This window comes from Oenanthe melanoleuca, chromosome 1, assembly GCF_029582105.1.
Source record: "Oenanthe melanoleuca isolate GR-GAL-2019-014 chromosome 1, OMel1.0, whole genome shotgun sequence".
Lineage (NCBI taxonomy): Eukaryota > Metazoa > Chordata > Aves > Passeriformes > Muscicapidae > Oenanthe > Oenanthe melanoleuca.
This window is the reverse complement of record NC_079333.1, coordinates 17,119,351-17,135,317: the sequence shown is the minus strand read 5'-3', so window position 1 is coordinate 17,135,317 and position 15,967 is coordinate 17,119,351. Positions and strand designations below refer to the sequence as shown.

Here is a 15,967-nt window from a genome sequence, read left to right as displayed (position 1 = left end):
AGCAACAAAGCAGCATAAGGAAAACTTCCTACTCTTGATTTCAGAAGACAAGTAATTAACAGCAGGATGAGATAGTGGTGAGCATGACTACAAGACTACTTGCATGTGTTACTGCTGTGGACATTGCCTTGAACAGAATCTGTAAAGATTTGCAGTGTTAGCCCACCTGGTTATATGCTAAAACGTGAGAACTTCTATCCACTCTGAATTTTGGCAAGGCTCTGACAAGATCAACAGTTTTTTTTTATTAAATTCCACTAACACTCTAGTCTGTAAACCTTTGAGTTTCAAAGAACGTCTAGTAAGTGTATAAATCTATGTGTCTACTCACAGCTTGGAGCTGGAGAAGCAAATCATTTTTCTCCTGAACTAAAGACACTTGCTTTTCCTCAAGTTCCTTTCTCCGGGCTTCGGATTTTTCCAGGGCCTCCTTCAGTTTCAAGAATTCTTCCTTCATATTGGCCATCTCCTTTTCAGTTTCTGCACTCTTCAGGAGAGGCTTGATCTTAAAGAAGAGCTTCATCCAAGGCCAGTTCTTGACAGCCATAAAAGCACGGATGTTCCACTGAATTACAAGAAGGGCGTCCCTGGTTTAAGAGAAAAGAAAGAAAATTCCCTAAATCTTAACCTTGATTGAAAAAGTGAGGGTTTTTTTTCATTCTCAGTCGGTTTCATAGTTTTTTTTCTGAGCAATATTATGAACCTGTACTAATTACCAAAAGATACAAGAAACTTCCTCCGGATCCCTTTATTTTTGGAGACACAAAAAAATTTCCAAATCTCATTTTCACCAAAGCTGCAGGCAACTAATATACAGTTGCTATTATTTTTATCACACATAGACTTAAAGATTTTAATTTAGGGTTATCTATAGCCTTAGGGACTGTAATTAATGGCTCTATTCAACTTATAATTAAATGGTAATTGCTATTATCTGCTAAGATTTAAGGGGTGCCTTCCTACCTGCGCTCCACTATCTTCTGGAACTCAATCCGCATCAATCTGCCGCGCGCTCTTGCCTGGATCATGGTTAAGATTTTCGCGAGTCTCTCATCCCTCATTTCTTCCAGATGGCCCAAGAGACCAGCCTTGAAGAACACCTGGTACATGCACAGATGTCAGCTCACCACGAAGGAGGATTTATACCAGAGCTACGCTGACCTTGCTGAAATACACTGGTGTTCTCATTGACACATTACAAACTAGGAGAGGATAGAGGGCCAAATACCACTTGTTTAAGGGACTTTACATTTCCAGAATTGTTTCAAAGCAGGGTTTTATCTCCCCAGTTTTGAACAGGACAAACTATTTTACCACCACAATACCTTTCAGCTGTGGCAGGGTTCCAAGTAGGTCAGCTGAACCACAGCTCCTGACTCCCAGAAATCCTTGCTAATGGGATCATGTGAGAATTCCACATGGCCTCATTTCAAAAGATGCAGCTGACCTTATGGTCCATCTATATTTGAATGTACCTATATTACACTAAATAAGCTACTGTTTTACTGGGGGGCATGGAGCATCAGCTGCTATTGTGTTTGCTTATAGAGTTGCTCCAATAAAAGCTTTGTGTGAATCTGAGCCAGAGAGTTAAATTTCCTCTAGCACAGCTTAGAACCTACTATCACTTTGCTGCTATTTTGCTAGTTTCTTGTATTATTAAATCTCCATTAAACACCACCACCAGAAATTGCAATGTCCTATTCTGCAAATTAAATGCCAGATCTATCACTTTTCTGTTTACACAAGCAATGATAGTTACCTTGGTGTGTCCAAAACGGTACTGGGTATGGTCAACATCTAAAGATGCCATCAGTTTTTCAGCAGCTTTTCTGCTGTCCACAAACTTATCCTCTGGAATTGCTCCTGGATTCAGGATGCGGTACCTGGTAATAACAAATGAAAAAATCCATAAAATCAGCTTAGATTCTGCTTTAGTTTTTTCCACTCTTCCCCCAAAGACTTAAAAAAAAAATAAAAAAAACAAAACCAAACCAAAATGCCCAGGGTAATCCACCTGCTTTGTATCTACACAGACACAAGGAAGAGCAGAATTCTGCCTTTCATGTCAGGCAAACTGATTGGAAGATAAACTTGAAAGGAGCAGGAGACAATCCTATCTGTGCATTACCTTTGTTTGAAGTCAGCATAAAGCACCCTGTTGGGGAAACCCTTCCTGCAGATGCGGATGCCTTCCAGGACACCATTGCAGCGGAGCTGGTGCAAGACCAGGAATGCATCCATTTCTCCTGCAGGGGGAAAACAAGGCTAAATTAAAAGGAGTTTCTTCACCTTCATTTCCCCAAGGAAACTGGAAAATGTGAGATGACATCTCCTGAGAGAACAACATGATTGGATAAGGTAAAAAGCAGAGGCAGTATTTAAATACAATCTGGTGACTCAGAAGTAAGTAATAGAATGACAGAATTAAATATTCTAACATTTTAAGACTATTATCTTTTTCATACCTGGAGTTTTTGATTCATTGGGGATAATGCATCGTACAAAGTGAGGGGCTGTAGATTTTAGGTTAGTCATCAGCTTATTTAAATTTTCCTAGAACAGACACATTAAAAATATGATTAGCTTGAGCAGTTTAGTGGAATTCGAATCATTATTTCTTTGGTTTGCTGGTTGCTAATTTAGGAAGCTCATTTTTCTAAAAAATTCTCCAGCAAAACTATAAGCTTACCAAAATTATTAGAAAGAAATGTGTTCAAATAAACCAAAGTATAATTTAACATTATTATAGTATTCCACATCAGCTTTAGTAAAGATATGTGCTTTACTTATAACCCCAGAAACTCAAACCCCCAGATGAACAGCAAGCAAGACTCAGCATCATCCAGTGGAGAATTTCTGTTAAGTCAACTGCATCTTTGCCTGGTCACTTCCCCACTCATTGGGGAGAGCTCACCTTTCCCACCTGCTCCTCATAAAGGCTGGGTTTTTGTCTAATGGCCAAACATTTTCCCTTTATTGGTTTTAATCCCAGGCAGACAGCAAGCTAGCTCAGAAGAAGCCAACCATTCAGTGATCACCAGGCTCTGGGGAAAGTGTTTTGTCCAGTAAGTAGGAAATGGAGACCATGGGAGGTGGAATGCAATGCCATCAGCACAACTGTGCAACCTGCAGATTTCTCATACAATAGTCAGAACAACAAGCAGCCTGAGCTGGGTACTAACAGCTGCTTGGGTGCTGGAAAGTGGGCTTCTATCTGTGGCTTATTAATTATTGTCTGAGTGCTCTTTCAGCTGGTAAGATACAGGTCTCAATTTCTGTGATTTCCCTTCATGGGGAGATGAGAAATGACATGACTAGTAGGTAACTACATCCTTCCCAGCCTGAGGTTTACCTACATTACAGCTTCCTCAGTTTTACCCATAGAAATGAGAGTAATGGTAAAAAAAAAAAGGTAAATAGCCCCATTTTTCCTCAGGCACGATCCTAGTGACAGCTTCCACCAGGAGCACATGCCAGTCCCAGAAAAAGGGAATAAATGAGGAAACAAGAGGCTTTATGCCACTTCATTCAACAACTTTTGTTTTCCATGACTGCTCTAACCCTAGGATCCAGAGCAGTAATCAGATAGGGACTAGCAAATTACTTGTAATCAGTTCCTGTTCCAAAGACAAGCATGAAGCAGTAAGCAACCAAATAAGTGATATAGGTTGTTGTTTGTGATACTTCTCAAACACAGTAAAGAGAACAATTTCCTGACTGCTCCAAGATGATGAAATGGAGTAGCCCCTGGCATGCAGTTTTAATAGCAGTGTATTTCCTTAGCCAAGGTCAATAACCCTGTCCACAAATCAAATTTCAGTGTTGGACTTCAATATTTTTCTTGTCCATTACAATCCTTAACATTCTTTTTCAATGCATTGCCTTAACTCAAAGCTGCAGGTGTGGAGAGGTAACAAACCTTGTGCAATGAGGACACTGTTTGGAAAGAAGCACCTTTCTTGCGTTTCTTTTCTCCACCCTGGTCACCTAAGGAGGGAAAAAGGAAGCATGAACCAATCTGTATCTCAGTAAGGGGTGCAGGCAGAGTGTGGAAAACTGACCATTTTAATAGTGCTGCTCTATTTGACTAAAAGGCGCTGATTGCTCAAATTTTATACAAAACATCCTGACAATCATGTGTGATACATCACACATTTGCAGCTCTCTGTCCATAGTTAGGAATTTTGTCAAAGACCACTGTAAACTTTCTGGATTGCATTTGCATTTCAGATCTATACCGCATCACTTCTTATGCAGAAAAGCCCATAAATATGAATATGGCAGAAAAATAACTTTTAACAAAAGTAATTTGTAGTTTGTTAAAAGCTCCATAGGGTTAGATGATGTAGAAAAACTTTAAGAAAAATAATGCTTACAGAAATTTTTTACTGCACATTGTACTGTATAGAAACTGATTCTCTGCTATGCAGACACTGAACTTGTGCAAGTAAGATTTGTTTAGAATAGGGAAAGTAAGTATTTATAATTTTAGATATAGTAACTTTGCGCCCTCTGAATTTTGCCTAAAGCTTTGGAGTCAAAATCGCTTAGATCTTCTCAAGGAATGCTAGTTTCTGACAAGACCTTTACAAAGTTTCACAGGTTCCTGACATGACCCAAAAATTGTACAGCAGTTGCTGCAGCTTTCTAAGCAGTGGGCCATTAGATCTTTCCCAGGAGATCTGTCATCGTGTCACCTGTCAACATAAACGGAGAAGTGAAGAGTGCAATGTGCTTGATGCAATTATCCACAGCCTTTCCCCCTTCAGAAGGTGACACTGCTGAGACTGGAAAAGGCTAATCTGGACAGGCTGTTCCTTTCTCTTGTCACCAAAGAAGAGCAAGGTAGTATTTGGACAGACAGGAATATCCACTGGCAAATAGGCAGTGAGTAACTTGCAAGGATTTGCACATGGCAGGATGTTTGTTATTTACATTCAGCTTCATCTCACTCCCACTACAAAGTCTTCAGCCTGCCTGCTTCCTAGGAAAGTGTCATGTGGTTCATGACAAGAGCATCTCTTGAAATGAGGTTTCTAATAAACGGGCTGTAAGTGATTGCAACTTCAGGACATAAGAGCTACATCTTTGTAATGAATACCAGTTATTTACTTAAGACCAATTTTCTGAATGTTTGCTACTTGTCTTCTCATAACAAAGATTTATGAGAATAGAGATAGAGGATGGGATAGAGATTAAATATGTCTTCAGATAGACATTATTACATTATACATTAGTACAATGTACATTGTCAAATTTAAAAAAAAAAAAAGGAGCAAGCAAAAAGGAAAACATTGGCAAAGCCTTCTACTGTGGCCAGTGTGGGATGGTGTTCCAGTACCTTCAGTGTGTACTTGCCACTAATCCAATAAAATATTTCAAAATTATCTCTTAAACTTGGTATTTGTTCTTTATTTCAGGGGGGCTAGCAAGGAGCACTACAGCACAGGAAAGGAGAGCTGTTCTTTTTAGCTGGCATTTGTGTAGACAATCTTTTGTGCAACACTTGGCTGCATATGTGAACACTTGCATGCTCAGACTCCCACTGGGCTGTTCACAGCACAGCTTTCCTTGCCTCAGTTGCTCAGAGATGCCATACATTCAACCCAGCTGAGTTAATGGTCTCCTTCCCATAACTGGCAAACTCCTACAGCTGCTGTGCACATCTGAATGATTAGTCACTGCCTCATCTAGCATTGAAGCAATTGCAGGGGAGAGAATTGCTCAGTTTCTGAGATTCATTCCCAAGCATACATCCCAAAACCCAAGGAAAGGCCATGTGAGTGCTTACCACTGTCAGCACCAATGTAGCTTTCAAACAAGCTCGCCAGGAGTTTGTTGGATGATTTCTGGAAGATGCCTACCACAGTTTCATTAAGTGGGTCCTTGTTCTTCTCCAGCCACCCAATGATGTTGTAGGGAACCTACAGCAAGGCAAAGAAAACAAAGCAGAGGTTGCAAATGTTCCCCTTCAGAGCAGCCAGGAGATCTTTGCAGTTCAGCTTGAGGCCAATGACTTTTTGTGAAGAGCTGTGCTCAGAGCAGTACCAGCTGCCCTGCTTTTTATCATTTCCCCTCCAGTTCTCTACTTCCTAATTCCCAAACCTCTCTTCCTAATAACCAGCATGGGAATCCCACACACTCCTTCCAAACTATCTGGTGCCTACATCTTGTCATGGACTCCACGAGGTTGTCTGTGGAAATAGCCATTGCTGTCCCAGGAACCCTATTAAAAAGTGCTGAAGTATAAATCACACAAGTTATAATTTAACAACAAAATAGCATGCTACATTGGAATAATTAAGGTTTTCTAATAGAATCTTAATGATTACAAACTAACTCCAGAATTTTGCCACAGCTCTGTTTAGTGCAAAAATATGTTCCATTATCAGTACCACGAGGGACTAGAAATTCTAATTTTCTTTGCTGAATGCATTAACAACACAGATAAGTACCAAGATCAGCATTATTTCTTTTAATAATTATAAAATAAGCTTAATGCTCAATTATAATTTAAAATTAACAGCATCAGGTAAATTCCTGCTCTGCTATGCTGAGGCTTCTTATCAGTAGTAGTTTGATTAAAAATTCCTGTGACTCTCTCAAATTATTTCTGCCTATCTAGTCTGAAAATAGAACTTCAAAGTTCATGTTTTGGCTCAGGTATCACAGTACTGGATTATGTTCTCACTCACCTCTGAATCACCAATGAACCTGAAAACTGAACTACCACATCAGAGCTAACCACACTTCCTTTTGCTATTTTGACACGCTTGTCCTAAAATGAGTAAAAAGTGATTTATTTTTTTTTAACCATCCCTTGAGTTAAAGCAGAAATTAGTTCATTTTTCCAGGAAACTGAGGTAAAAAGTTAGATGCTGCTATTTAATTACTAGTCTCACTCAGATTGGCAGAAAAGTGATAAATGCAAAGCAAGGCATACTTCCAGCAAAAGTACTATTATCCCTCCTCAGTTTATTTCATTCTATTTGTGCATCTAAGGAGCAGAAGTCCTGGAGTCTGGTGGCATCTTACTCTGCTGCAACACTTGTGCAGAGAGAGTAGGTATTTGTTTTAACTCCTCACCTTTCCTTTCTCCCCCTCTTCATCCTTCCCACCCTCCCTGTTGTGTGCTACAAGCCCCACCTGGAAGACCTCTGATACAAAAATCTACCTGCCAGCAGAGGAACTTACTGCACCAGCATAGTGAAGGAGTTCAAAGTGAGCTTCATATTTCCTTTTCTTATCAGGCCTGGGCTTCTGTAGGTTGGGTGACTTGCCAAGATGGTTGTCGTAGAGTTTGGATTTGAAAGTCATATCTGTAGCTTTTGGGAACATGCACTCCTCTTCAAGGATAGACAGGATTCCCAGTGGCTGTGGATTTAAGAGCATCTGTGTTGGGAAATGTTTAGGCTACCTGCCTTCAGTGGCTATGCAACCTGTAAATTTTATCTGATGGAATTTTAAGCCTGCAAAATTTCTTCTCAACCTGAAGAGGAAGTCTTTAACTATTCTGTTAAAATAATAACCACCCCATTGACTATTCAGTGTGTCACCTTTGGCTATTCAGGATGTCACTTCTGCCTTAGGAGCCTTTGTGTTGGCTTCCAGAAAGAGTTTGATTTCTCTTTCAGGGCAGCTGGACCAACTAGCATTTTATCATTCATATCTCAGGAAGAGATCAACAAACCTCATAGCACTGGGCAGATTGGTTTAGAGGGATTAGGATCACACACAGATATGCTGTCCTTGGACAAGAAAATGATTGAATAGAAGACCACATAATAATCAGACTTTCTACTTCTGCTGTTACAAATTTCCTGCTAATGCAAGATGCAAAATTTCATGTTTCCTCACAGATCAGCAGGGTTAGATGCTGTGCCATGAAGCACGGCAGAAAGAGGGATACAAAGAGATACAGCAGGGGACAGCTGTCCCCACCAGGACCATATTATATTCCCAAAGAAGGGAAATGGAAAGGCCTATCCCATGCTGGGGAAGTGGTGAGAGGTTTCTTTCCTTTTCAGGGTAGAAGGAGCACAAAGGACTTTGCACATCAGCATGTAATGAGAGAAAGAGAAGCCTCATGAGAGACGTACAGGGCACAAGACTGAAACATTGCATTTGCCCTGAAAAGCTGACAAGTTTAATGCTAAGCATGTGTGGTACAGACTAAATGAAGGAGCAGCAGGGACAGAGAAAGATAAAAGTGCAAACCAGGGAAGATGATGCAGCCATACAAATTACCAGTTACAGCTTGTTGGCTCTGTAAGGCAGAATTCCAAAGGTAAAGCTGAATGTCCACAAATACTGATTTTCCTTTGATTCTATATTGCAGGTAGAAAGGCAAGAAACTTGTCCTGCTGCTTATCCTGCTCTGGGATAGAGTCCTGGGCCATGAGGACACATCCAAGGGATCATCACCAATGAAACCAATTCAGTGAATAGTCCTTGGCCTGTACATACCTTCTCAATTAGATCAATGCAGGCCTGCAGGTCCATGCCAAAGTCAATGAAAACCCATTCAATGCCTTCCTTCTTATACTCTTCTTGCTCCAGGACAAACATGTGATGATTGAAAAACTGTTGCAGTTTCTCATTAGTGTAATTGATGCACAGCTGCTCAAAGCTGTTAAACTACAGAAAGAGATAAAAAAGAAGCATTTGCACTGTAGTCAGCTTGGTGGAACAGCAAGAAGGAAACTGTTTACAGCCCAAAGCATAAGAGATGTTGTTCCCAAGAGCTATTGGCATGTCCAGCCAAGTGGTTTTTATATCTATTAATGGAGAACAAAACCCATGTAAAGTCATACACATTGTTTGCCTTGTGGTTTTCTCAGCACTTTGCCTGCTGTTCATTTTGAAAAAGAAACACGAAACCAAGAGCTATCTTTTATGTCCTTCCATCCAGTCCTCCCATATTAATACTCACATCAAAGATTTCAAACCCAGCAATATCCAGGACTCCAATGAAGAACTGTCTTGGCAGCTTGGTGTCCAAGGTCTTGTTGATACGGACCACCAGCCATTTGAACATTCGATCGTACACCGCCTTAGATAAGGCCCCAACAGCGTACAGAACCTAAAACACACAGTTTAGAATACTGCAGTGTGAAAAACAATTCACTGTGGAACACAAAGATTTTGGTCCAGTAGACTATTTCAATGTCTGTTTACAGCTTAAATGAAATTTCCCAATGGTTTATATAATCACCAAGGCATAGTTAATACAACACAGTTTCTCTTGTTATCTCTGCTGAATTTACTTCAAATCACTGCTAAATATATGGATGTCTACTAACATGTGTGTAAAGTGCTCACAAAGAACATCTTGGGAAACAGCTGGACAGCAAGTTGCAAGTGTTTTAATCCATTATAATTCTGTAAGGTAAGGCAGCATAAACTCACAGGCCAGATGCCAGATATGATGTCCAGAGCTACTTCCAGAGTAGGATGGAGGTTTAGGCTCAAGTTATTAATTGACATTTGCTTCTAATTTTTGAGGGATTCTGTGGCATGAGCAGGCAATAGGAAAACTCTAAAATTTCTTCTTTAGCCAGTGCACATCTTCATCATGAGGTTACACGTCTCTATAGCAGTTTTCTAGTTTCTGAGCCTGTACCACAGGCCATTTTCAAACAGCAACTTTGATTGTAACCAAAATGCTGCAGCATCTTCTACAATATTGCTACAGCTGCAGCATAGCAACCCAAGGACTCTTTTTCCCTTAAATTAGGAGATAATTTTAAATGGATATTGCCTTTAGCTGAGTGAGGTCACACAGAGATTAAAATTACATGAATAATGAATGAGTGATGAGTGAATAAATAACCCACGGCTCAAATCTTCTAGGTAACTATTCTCATCCAGAATTAGCTCTCAATTCCCATGTGGTTTTACTGCTCCTTGTTTCCTGGAGTGGCTGCTACTAACACATCAGAAAAACAATTCTATCAAAAGTAATGCTGGCCAATATTCCTTTGTCAGTCTCTTACCCAGTTTCCCTCAATTTCACCACGTATTTCCCCAAGTTTGGGGATATAAAATGGGAACAGGTACTAGAGGCTCATGTTAATGTTTCTAACAGCTGTCTGTCTCTCTGAGAGTTACAGGCAAATTCTCAGGGCTTGCAAGACACATATCCAAGTATCCTGAAAGTGTCTCCTTACCTGTTCAACACTTTGACCTTTGGTCACATACTCATTGCCAACTTTCACTCTGGGGTGCAGCAAACCCTTGATCAAATCAGAGGAGTTGATTCCCATCAGGTAGGCAGCTTTGTCAGCACCTGGTCAGGAGAAACAAGGTTTCAATTGGCTTTAAACTTCTGCATGGAAACATGCCCAGCTAAAAAAATATATTAAGTACATTCACTTCAAAAGACAAATTGGATAAAGGCCTTGATGTCTTTAATGATTTGTGTTAGGTATGCCTGTACTCTCCCTTGTGGTAAGTCATCTGACTACTTTATACCCCAGTTGCTGCAAGAATCTCACTTTAAAAACTCTCCAGGTTTAGGGAAAAGAACATATATCCACACTGCTTATAGACAGTCTCAGGTGCAATAGTAAATCAAGAATCAGGACCTAAAATCATGAAAGTCAAGGTAGCAGGATTTCACAGCCATTTTGTGCAAATGGAAATGGAATTTGATCCTGTTAGTCTGGCTGTGCCTGTTCATCTCCTGCTGAGTAAGGTTATCCACCACTGAATAAACCTGCTACAAATACAGTACTCTTGGCTGATCAGGAGCTACAGTGTGCAAGAACAAAGCAAACAGCCTGCTGCTCCCTCAGCACAGTGCCAGACTTTTGAAGCTGGGAAGTAATTTTAGTTGTTATTCTTACTTTCAGTGCCATCAGCCTCTGCCTGCTCTTCTCGGGGTCTTTGCTTGAATTTCATATTCCCAAAGTGCATGATGGCACCTGTGAGCTTGTAGGAGCCAGCCTTCTCATCGGGCACAAATCCCAGGATGTCCATGGCTTGCTGTGAAAAGCAAACACACGTGTTGTCATTTCCCTGCTCAAAAGCAGTGGTGTTTGCAGCCCCACAATCTACCTTTGCATGGCAGATATTACTGTACTAACAAGGGCAGCTATCATCCAAAGCAGCCACTGGAAGACCCTAAAGACCCAGCAGTGGCAGGGGAGCCAGGAGAGAGCTTTCTTTATATAGCATTTTATATGTAAACAATTATACAAGTTGGACATTTCATGAATCAGGGCCAGATTCAAAAGTCTAACAGTTTACCAATCCTTGTTCTTCACAGTCTGAACGCAGTTAAGACCCAATCCTGCTTTTGCTTTAGTCCCATAATTTCAGGAACAGAAGTAAGGCTTCTCCCAGCAGTCTTCCTCCCCTGATCTAGGAAACCCAGAGTCAAATCCATACAGACTTACATCTGTTGCCAGCAATTCTTCTCCATCGTCCAAGTTGTCCACTGTAACTACTCCTTGTGAGCAGAAGTGGTAATCATATGGGTTGGTAGAGATCAGTAGCATGTCTGTAAAAGAACTGCCAAGGTCAGAACTGCCATCCTTTCAGGTTATCCTCAAAAATGGAGATGGAAAAATCAACTGGAACCTATATTTGTCTCTGCAATACTGAGGTGTTTTGTTGTTTTTATTTTAATGACTGAAGGGCAGAAACCAGCTCTCATATCTACTATGTTAGTCTGAAGATGTAGAGAAAGTGTGAATAAAAAGAATATGGAAATACTCCATATTAACATTTACTATGCATACACTTCTATTGAGTTCATAATTTCCTGTATAGTCCTGCCTCACATGCTTTTAGGGGTAAAAATCCCATCTAAATAGAGAGGAGAAAAAGATTTTAGTATGATCCAAGACAGAGAATATGGGCATGGCTCCCCTTTTTTTAGCAGACTCAGAGAGTAGTGACTTCTAGCACTCTTTGCAGAAGACAGTTTGGTTTTTGACAAACAGTAGTCAGAATATGGCTTGCTCCATTGTCATTCCTTCATATCAAAACCCAAAAATGCAGAGTTATATTCTACAAAGCTAGCTGGCTCTAAAACTACAGGCAGAGTCCTGCTTTCTTAAATCAACTGGAAGTTTCACCCACATTCACCAGACCGAGGTTTGGTCTAGATTTCCATCTTTTACATGCAGGCACACATCCCTGCATATCTAAATATGTATGTATGTAAATAAATGGCTATCAATATATGTTTATATGAAATATTATTCTATATAATCCTTACTTTGCTATGTAGTAACCCTGATATATATTATTTATCTATAGTTATGTTCATCCATACTTATTATGGGTATTTATACTTATCCATATTTAGATATGGATGTGTTTATATACAAGCACATGCATTTTTTTGTCTACAAAACACAAGCCCCTGTTGGTTTCAGCCTCTTCAAGAGCCTGCAGACATGTTCCTGCTGGCCAGAAAGGGGTGTGCTGTTGTGGAGCACACAGAGAGTTTATGAGAAACAGAGCATTTTCCCAGCACAGGGATTCTCACAGGAATCTCAGTGCAAAGCTTCCTTGAAATCTTTCCCCTAATTGCCATTAATTAGGCCACGTAAAGATTAGAGTGTTAGGGACTTGACCACGCACTGTCAAGATAATAAGACTTCAAAAGAGATTATGATTGCTATGGCTTAGTGGGAGTTTAGAAGAGCAATAAAGTGACTCTCCAACATATTTTGCAGAATGTGTTCCTTCAGAGCACAGATTGAAGTCAGCAAAGCACGTCCCTTAAATAACTAGTGAAGGTTTTGTTCCAAACATCTTGGCCCCTCTCTGCCCTCCTCCAGCAGGTCTGTGGGACCACACTGAGCCAGGGGAGGCTTGAAAGGGGTAATCACCACATAATCAGCAGCAGGCAGCTTTGAATATTCTCTCCTGCTACACAGCATGCTGGGATGTCAGTTTTGTCACTTGGGGCAGAAAGAGGAAACTAGCTTTTCTTTGTGGACCTATAAGCAAATCTTCTCATATGCGAAAATCTGGATAATTAAAGTTTTATCACCACAAATGCTTTGGAGGCATAGTATTTTCCAGATGTTTTGAGACCTTGGATTACACAAAGTCAGTGTGACACTTTTTGCCCTTGTAATGCTATGTTTTAAAAGTCCTGGCTGATACTTACTCCCATTAGATTAATCTGTAATATGAGAAAAAAATGGTCTCTGCTGCTGCCACTGGAACAACATCTCTAAAAGATTGTGGAAGTTCAGTTTCAAGTGACAGTATAAGGGTCTTTCTGCACATGGGTTTGCCTCCTAACCCCTTTGTCTATTCAGTTTTAGGCTCCTAAAAGCTGTGGATCCACATAATGCTTACCTAGTAACTCTGGTTTCTTCCCTGACAGGATTTGGTAGAAGATGTGATAGTCTCTTTCACCAGGTTGCTGGAAAATCACTCGGGATTTCTCCAATAAATCTAGTTGCACAAAGGAAAATTCAGTGAGAAAGGGTCTCACAGCTTTCAGATGAGCAATTCTATTTTTTAAAAGGAGAGAGTTTTCTGCTTACAAATCTCAATATCAGCAGATGACAGCTTGCCTGTCGTTCCAAAATGGATTCGGATAAATTTACCCTAATTCACAGAGAAGAATATTCTAATTAGTGCATATAGTATACACAGAGGGAAACAAAGAATGCAGCTTGAAGGCAATCATTTGGCCCAAAGAATCAATTTATGCAAACCCCTTGGCTTTGCACAGGCATATTTTCAACAAAAAATATCAAACAATGATATTACTGTCTTCCAAGCCTAAATCTGTGCATAGAGCTATGTAATCTGCTTGTGGAGAAAGGATAACAGAGTACTTATCTGCCAGGCTAAGACATGGCAAAGCACATGGATTCCAGTTGCATGATGCAGGTTTACTGTAATGCAGGACTCAGAGCATTAAGCCTGGGCTTAAGACACACAGGCTCCTTTTTTGGCTTCTCCTCATTTGCTGTCCTAACTTACATGTGCCTGTTTATGTCAGAAGAGCACTGTGATTTTACACAGCCTTGCCCATTAAATTTACATATCCAGGTCTCCCAATTCATAAAAAATTAGTAGTTTTCATTTAGTCTCTCATATTAAAACACACAAACTTTTAAAATCAATTAATTTCCATTCCAGCTGACAAGCTCCTTACACAACTGTGTAGGTTTACAGAAGCTTGCAACCTCTGGTCCTCTTGCACCCCTTCCAATTCAATTTTTAACAGGATTTGTTAGGGAAGCATGGGCTCCAAACTCAGACTTGTCATCATGCCATCCCTTTTGGACCCCTGAGAGAGTGTCAACCAAATGTGGCAGAGGCAGAGCTCCCAGGAGAACTGCTCTCCTGCAAACATAATGGAGAGGAGGAGAGCCCCAAGGTGATGGCAGCACAGAGGAACAAGCAGGGACTGAGCAAAAAGGGTAAACCTAATGGCTCCAGGGCAGGAGAACTGCTGCAGGCAGTCTGCACGGGGGAGGATGTGGGAGGGAGCAGGGACTGTGGTGTATTCCTGGCACTCAGTGGCTCAGTACTGCTACTCTGGGGAGGGAGAAAAACAGCCTAGTGGAAAAAGGGTAGGAGAATAATGCAGAGGCAGTTCTGAGGAAGATCTACCACCGCTTCCTAAAACTGGGCTTTGCTTGTCTTCTGCTTATTTTGAACAATTTAAACAGTTTAAACAATTATTCATCTTTCTCTGTTTCTCTTCAGGCTTTTGTTAGATCCTACTATGTTATTTTTTTCCCCTCTGTAGAAATCAAATTATTTTAGTGAGCAAAATGCAAATTATGAAGGTATTATGACATAGATGCTTTTAACTGACCATTGTTGAATAAGACATCACTAGATTATCTACAGACTTACAAAACGCGAGGAATTGTCATTTCTCAGGGTTTTGGCATTTCCAAAAGCTTCTAGGGCTGGGTTTGCTTGAATGATTTGATCCTCCAAGGTTCCCTAGAAATCAAGGTTGAAATACTTTTGAGAAACCTACAGGCCACAGACTCAGCTGTCAGCTCTGGCTCAGCCATGCATTCACTCACAGAGTGGAGTCTCTGTAGCAAAAAGATTTATTTGGCCTCACCCCAGGGGCAGCACAGTGTGAATGGCAGAACAGAGAGACCATCAATCAATTATGAGCGCTTAAAAGGCCTCGAAAATTCTTCTGCTCCCTACTGTTTGGCTTTGTAGGTTTGTATCTTGTGCCATCTGCATGAGAAAGAAATCACCAGTGTACTTGGAGCATGTGGGGACATCCCAGGAATGAGGAATGTGTGTAGGAGAGGGGCTACTGAAGGCAGTGACGAGCACTAGAATGCATTTGATTTAAAAGCACTCAGAGCTTGTAGCATTTGTGATTTTTGGAGATGGGAAAAGCTTTAACTGTTGCTCGAACAGGGTTCAGTTTGGGAAGTGAGTGACTTTTCCTGCCAGGGCTTCTGGGATCATTCATCATTCACCTGGGAATCACACAAAGTGAAATGCACATCTGACAGAGCCCAACACCAATTCTGTTAGGCAAAAATAAAACAGCAAAGCTGATGACTTACCCCAGTTTTGGTAGCTGGCTGTTAACAAAATAGGAACACAATGGAGAGAAAAAAAAGAGAGAATGTGAATGCTAAGACAGAGAACAAGACAAACATAACAATTAGCAAGGTTAGCTGTCTTGTGGGTACCAACACACAAGCAGTGCTTTTTGAAGCCTTCAAAAAGCAAGTGTGGCTGCTACTTTGAAGACACCCCACACCACAATGCTGCAAAATCAGATATTGCAGCTGGAAGATGTTTCATGTAGTTTATCAGGTCCGGTTGCCTTTCATTTTTATTATCATCACCCCTTTTTCCCCCAAAAATTATCCACAAGTTCAAGTGTGGCACTTATTGCCTAGAACAGGTCTGTTTGCATTGATACTCTTTTATTCTTGCCACCCAGCAACAGTCTCTTCTCTGTGTTCACTTAGTTGGTGTTTTGGTCTATCAT

General features: G+C 40.6%; 1 protein-coding gene across 1 annotated transcript in view; it reads right to left on the bottom strand.

Moving 5' to 3' along the window:
• MYH15 (myosin heavy chain 15) overlaps positions 1 to 15,967 on the bottom strand; it is a 47,740-nt gene that overhangs the window by 21,407 nt on the left and 10,366 nt on the right. The window contains exons 8-24 of the mRNA XM_056495105.1: positions 15,534 to 15,551; positions 14,848 to 14,940; positions 13,518 to 13,581; positions 13,327 to 13,425; positions 11,403 to 11,506; positions 10,851 to 10,989; positions 10,173 to 10,291; positions 8,936 to 9,085; positions 8,470 to 8,640; positions 7,198 to 7,377; positions 5,795 to 5,927; positions 3,923 to 3,990; positions 2,469 to 2,556; positions 2,132 to 2,249; positions 1,763 to 1,886; positions 964 to 1,100; positions 332 to 587 (exon numbers count right to left, since the gene is read on the bottom strand). Of these exons, the coding sequence (XP_056351080.1) occupies positions 332 to 587; positions 964 to 1,100; positions 1,763 to 1,886; positions 2,132 to 2,249; positions 2,469 to 2,556; positions 3,923 to 3,990; positions 5,795 to 5,927; positions 7,198 to 7,377; positions 8,470 to 8,640; positions 8,936 to 9,085; positions 10,173 to 10,291; positions 10,851 to 10,989; positions 11,403 to 11,506; positions 13,327 to 13,425; positions 13,518 to 13,581; positions 14,848 to 14,940; positions 15,534 to 15,551 (2,061 nt within the window). The remainder of the gene's footprint in view (positions 1 to 331; positions 588 to 963; positions 1,101 to 1,762; positions 1,887 to 2,131; positions 2,250 to 2,468; positions 2,557 to 3,922; positions 3,991 to 5,794; positions 5,928 to 7,197; positions 7,378 to 8,469; positions 8,641 to 8,935; positions 9,086 to 10,172; positions 10,292 to 10,850; positions 10,990 to 11,402; positions 11,507 to 13,326; positions 13,426 to 13,517; positions 13,582 to 14,847; positions 14,941 to 15,533; positions 15,552 to 15,967) is intronic.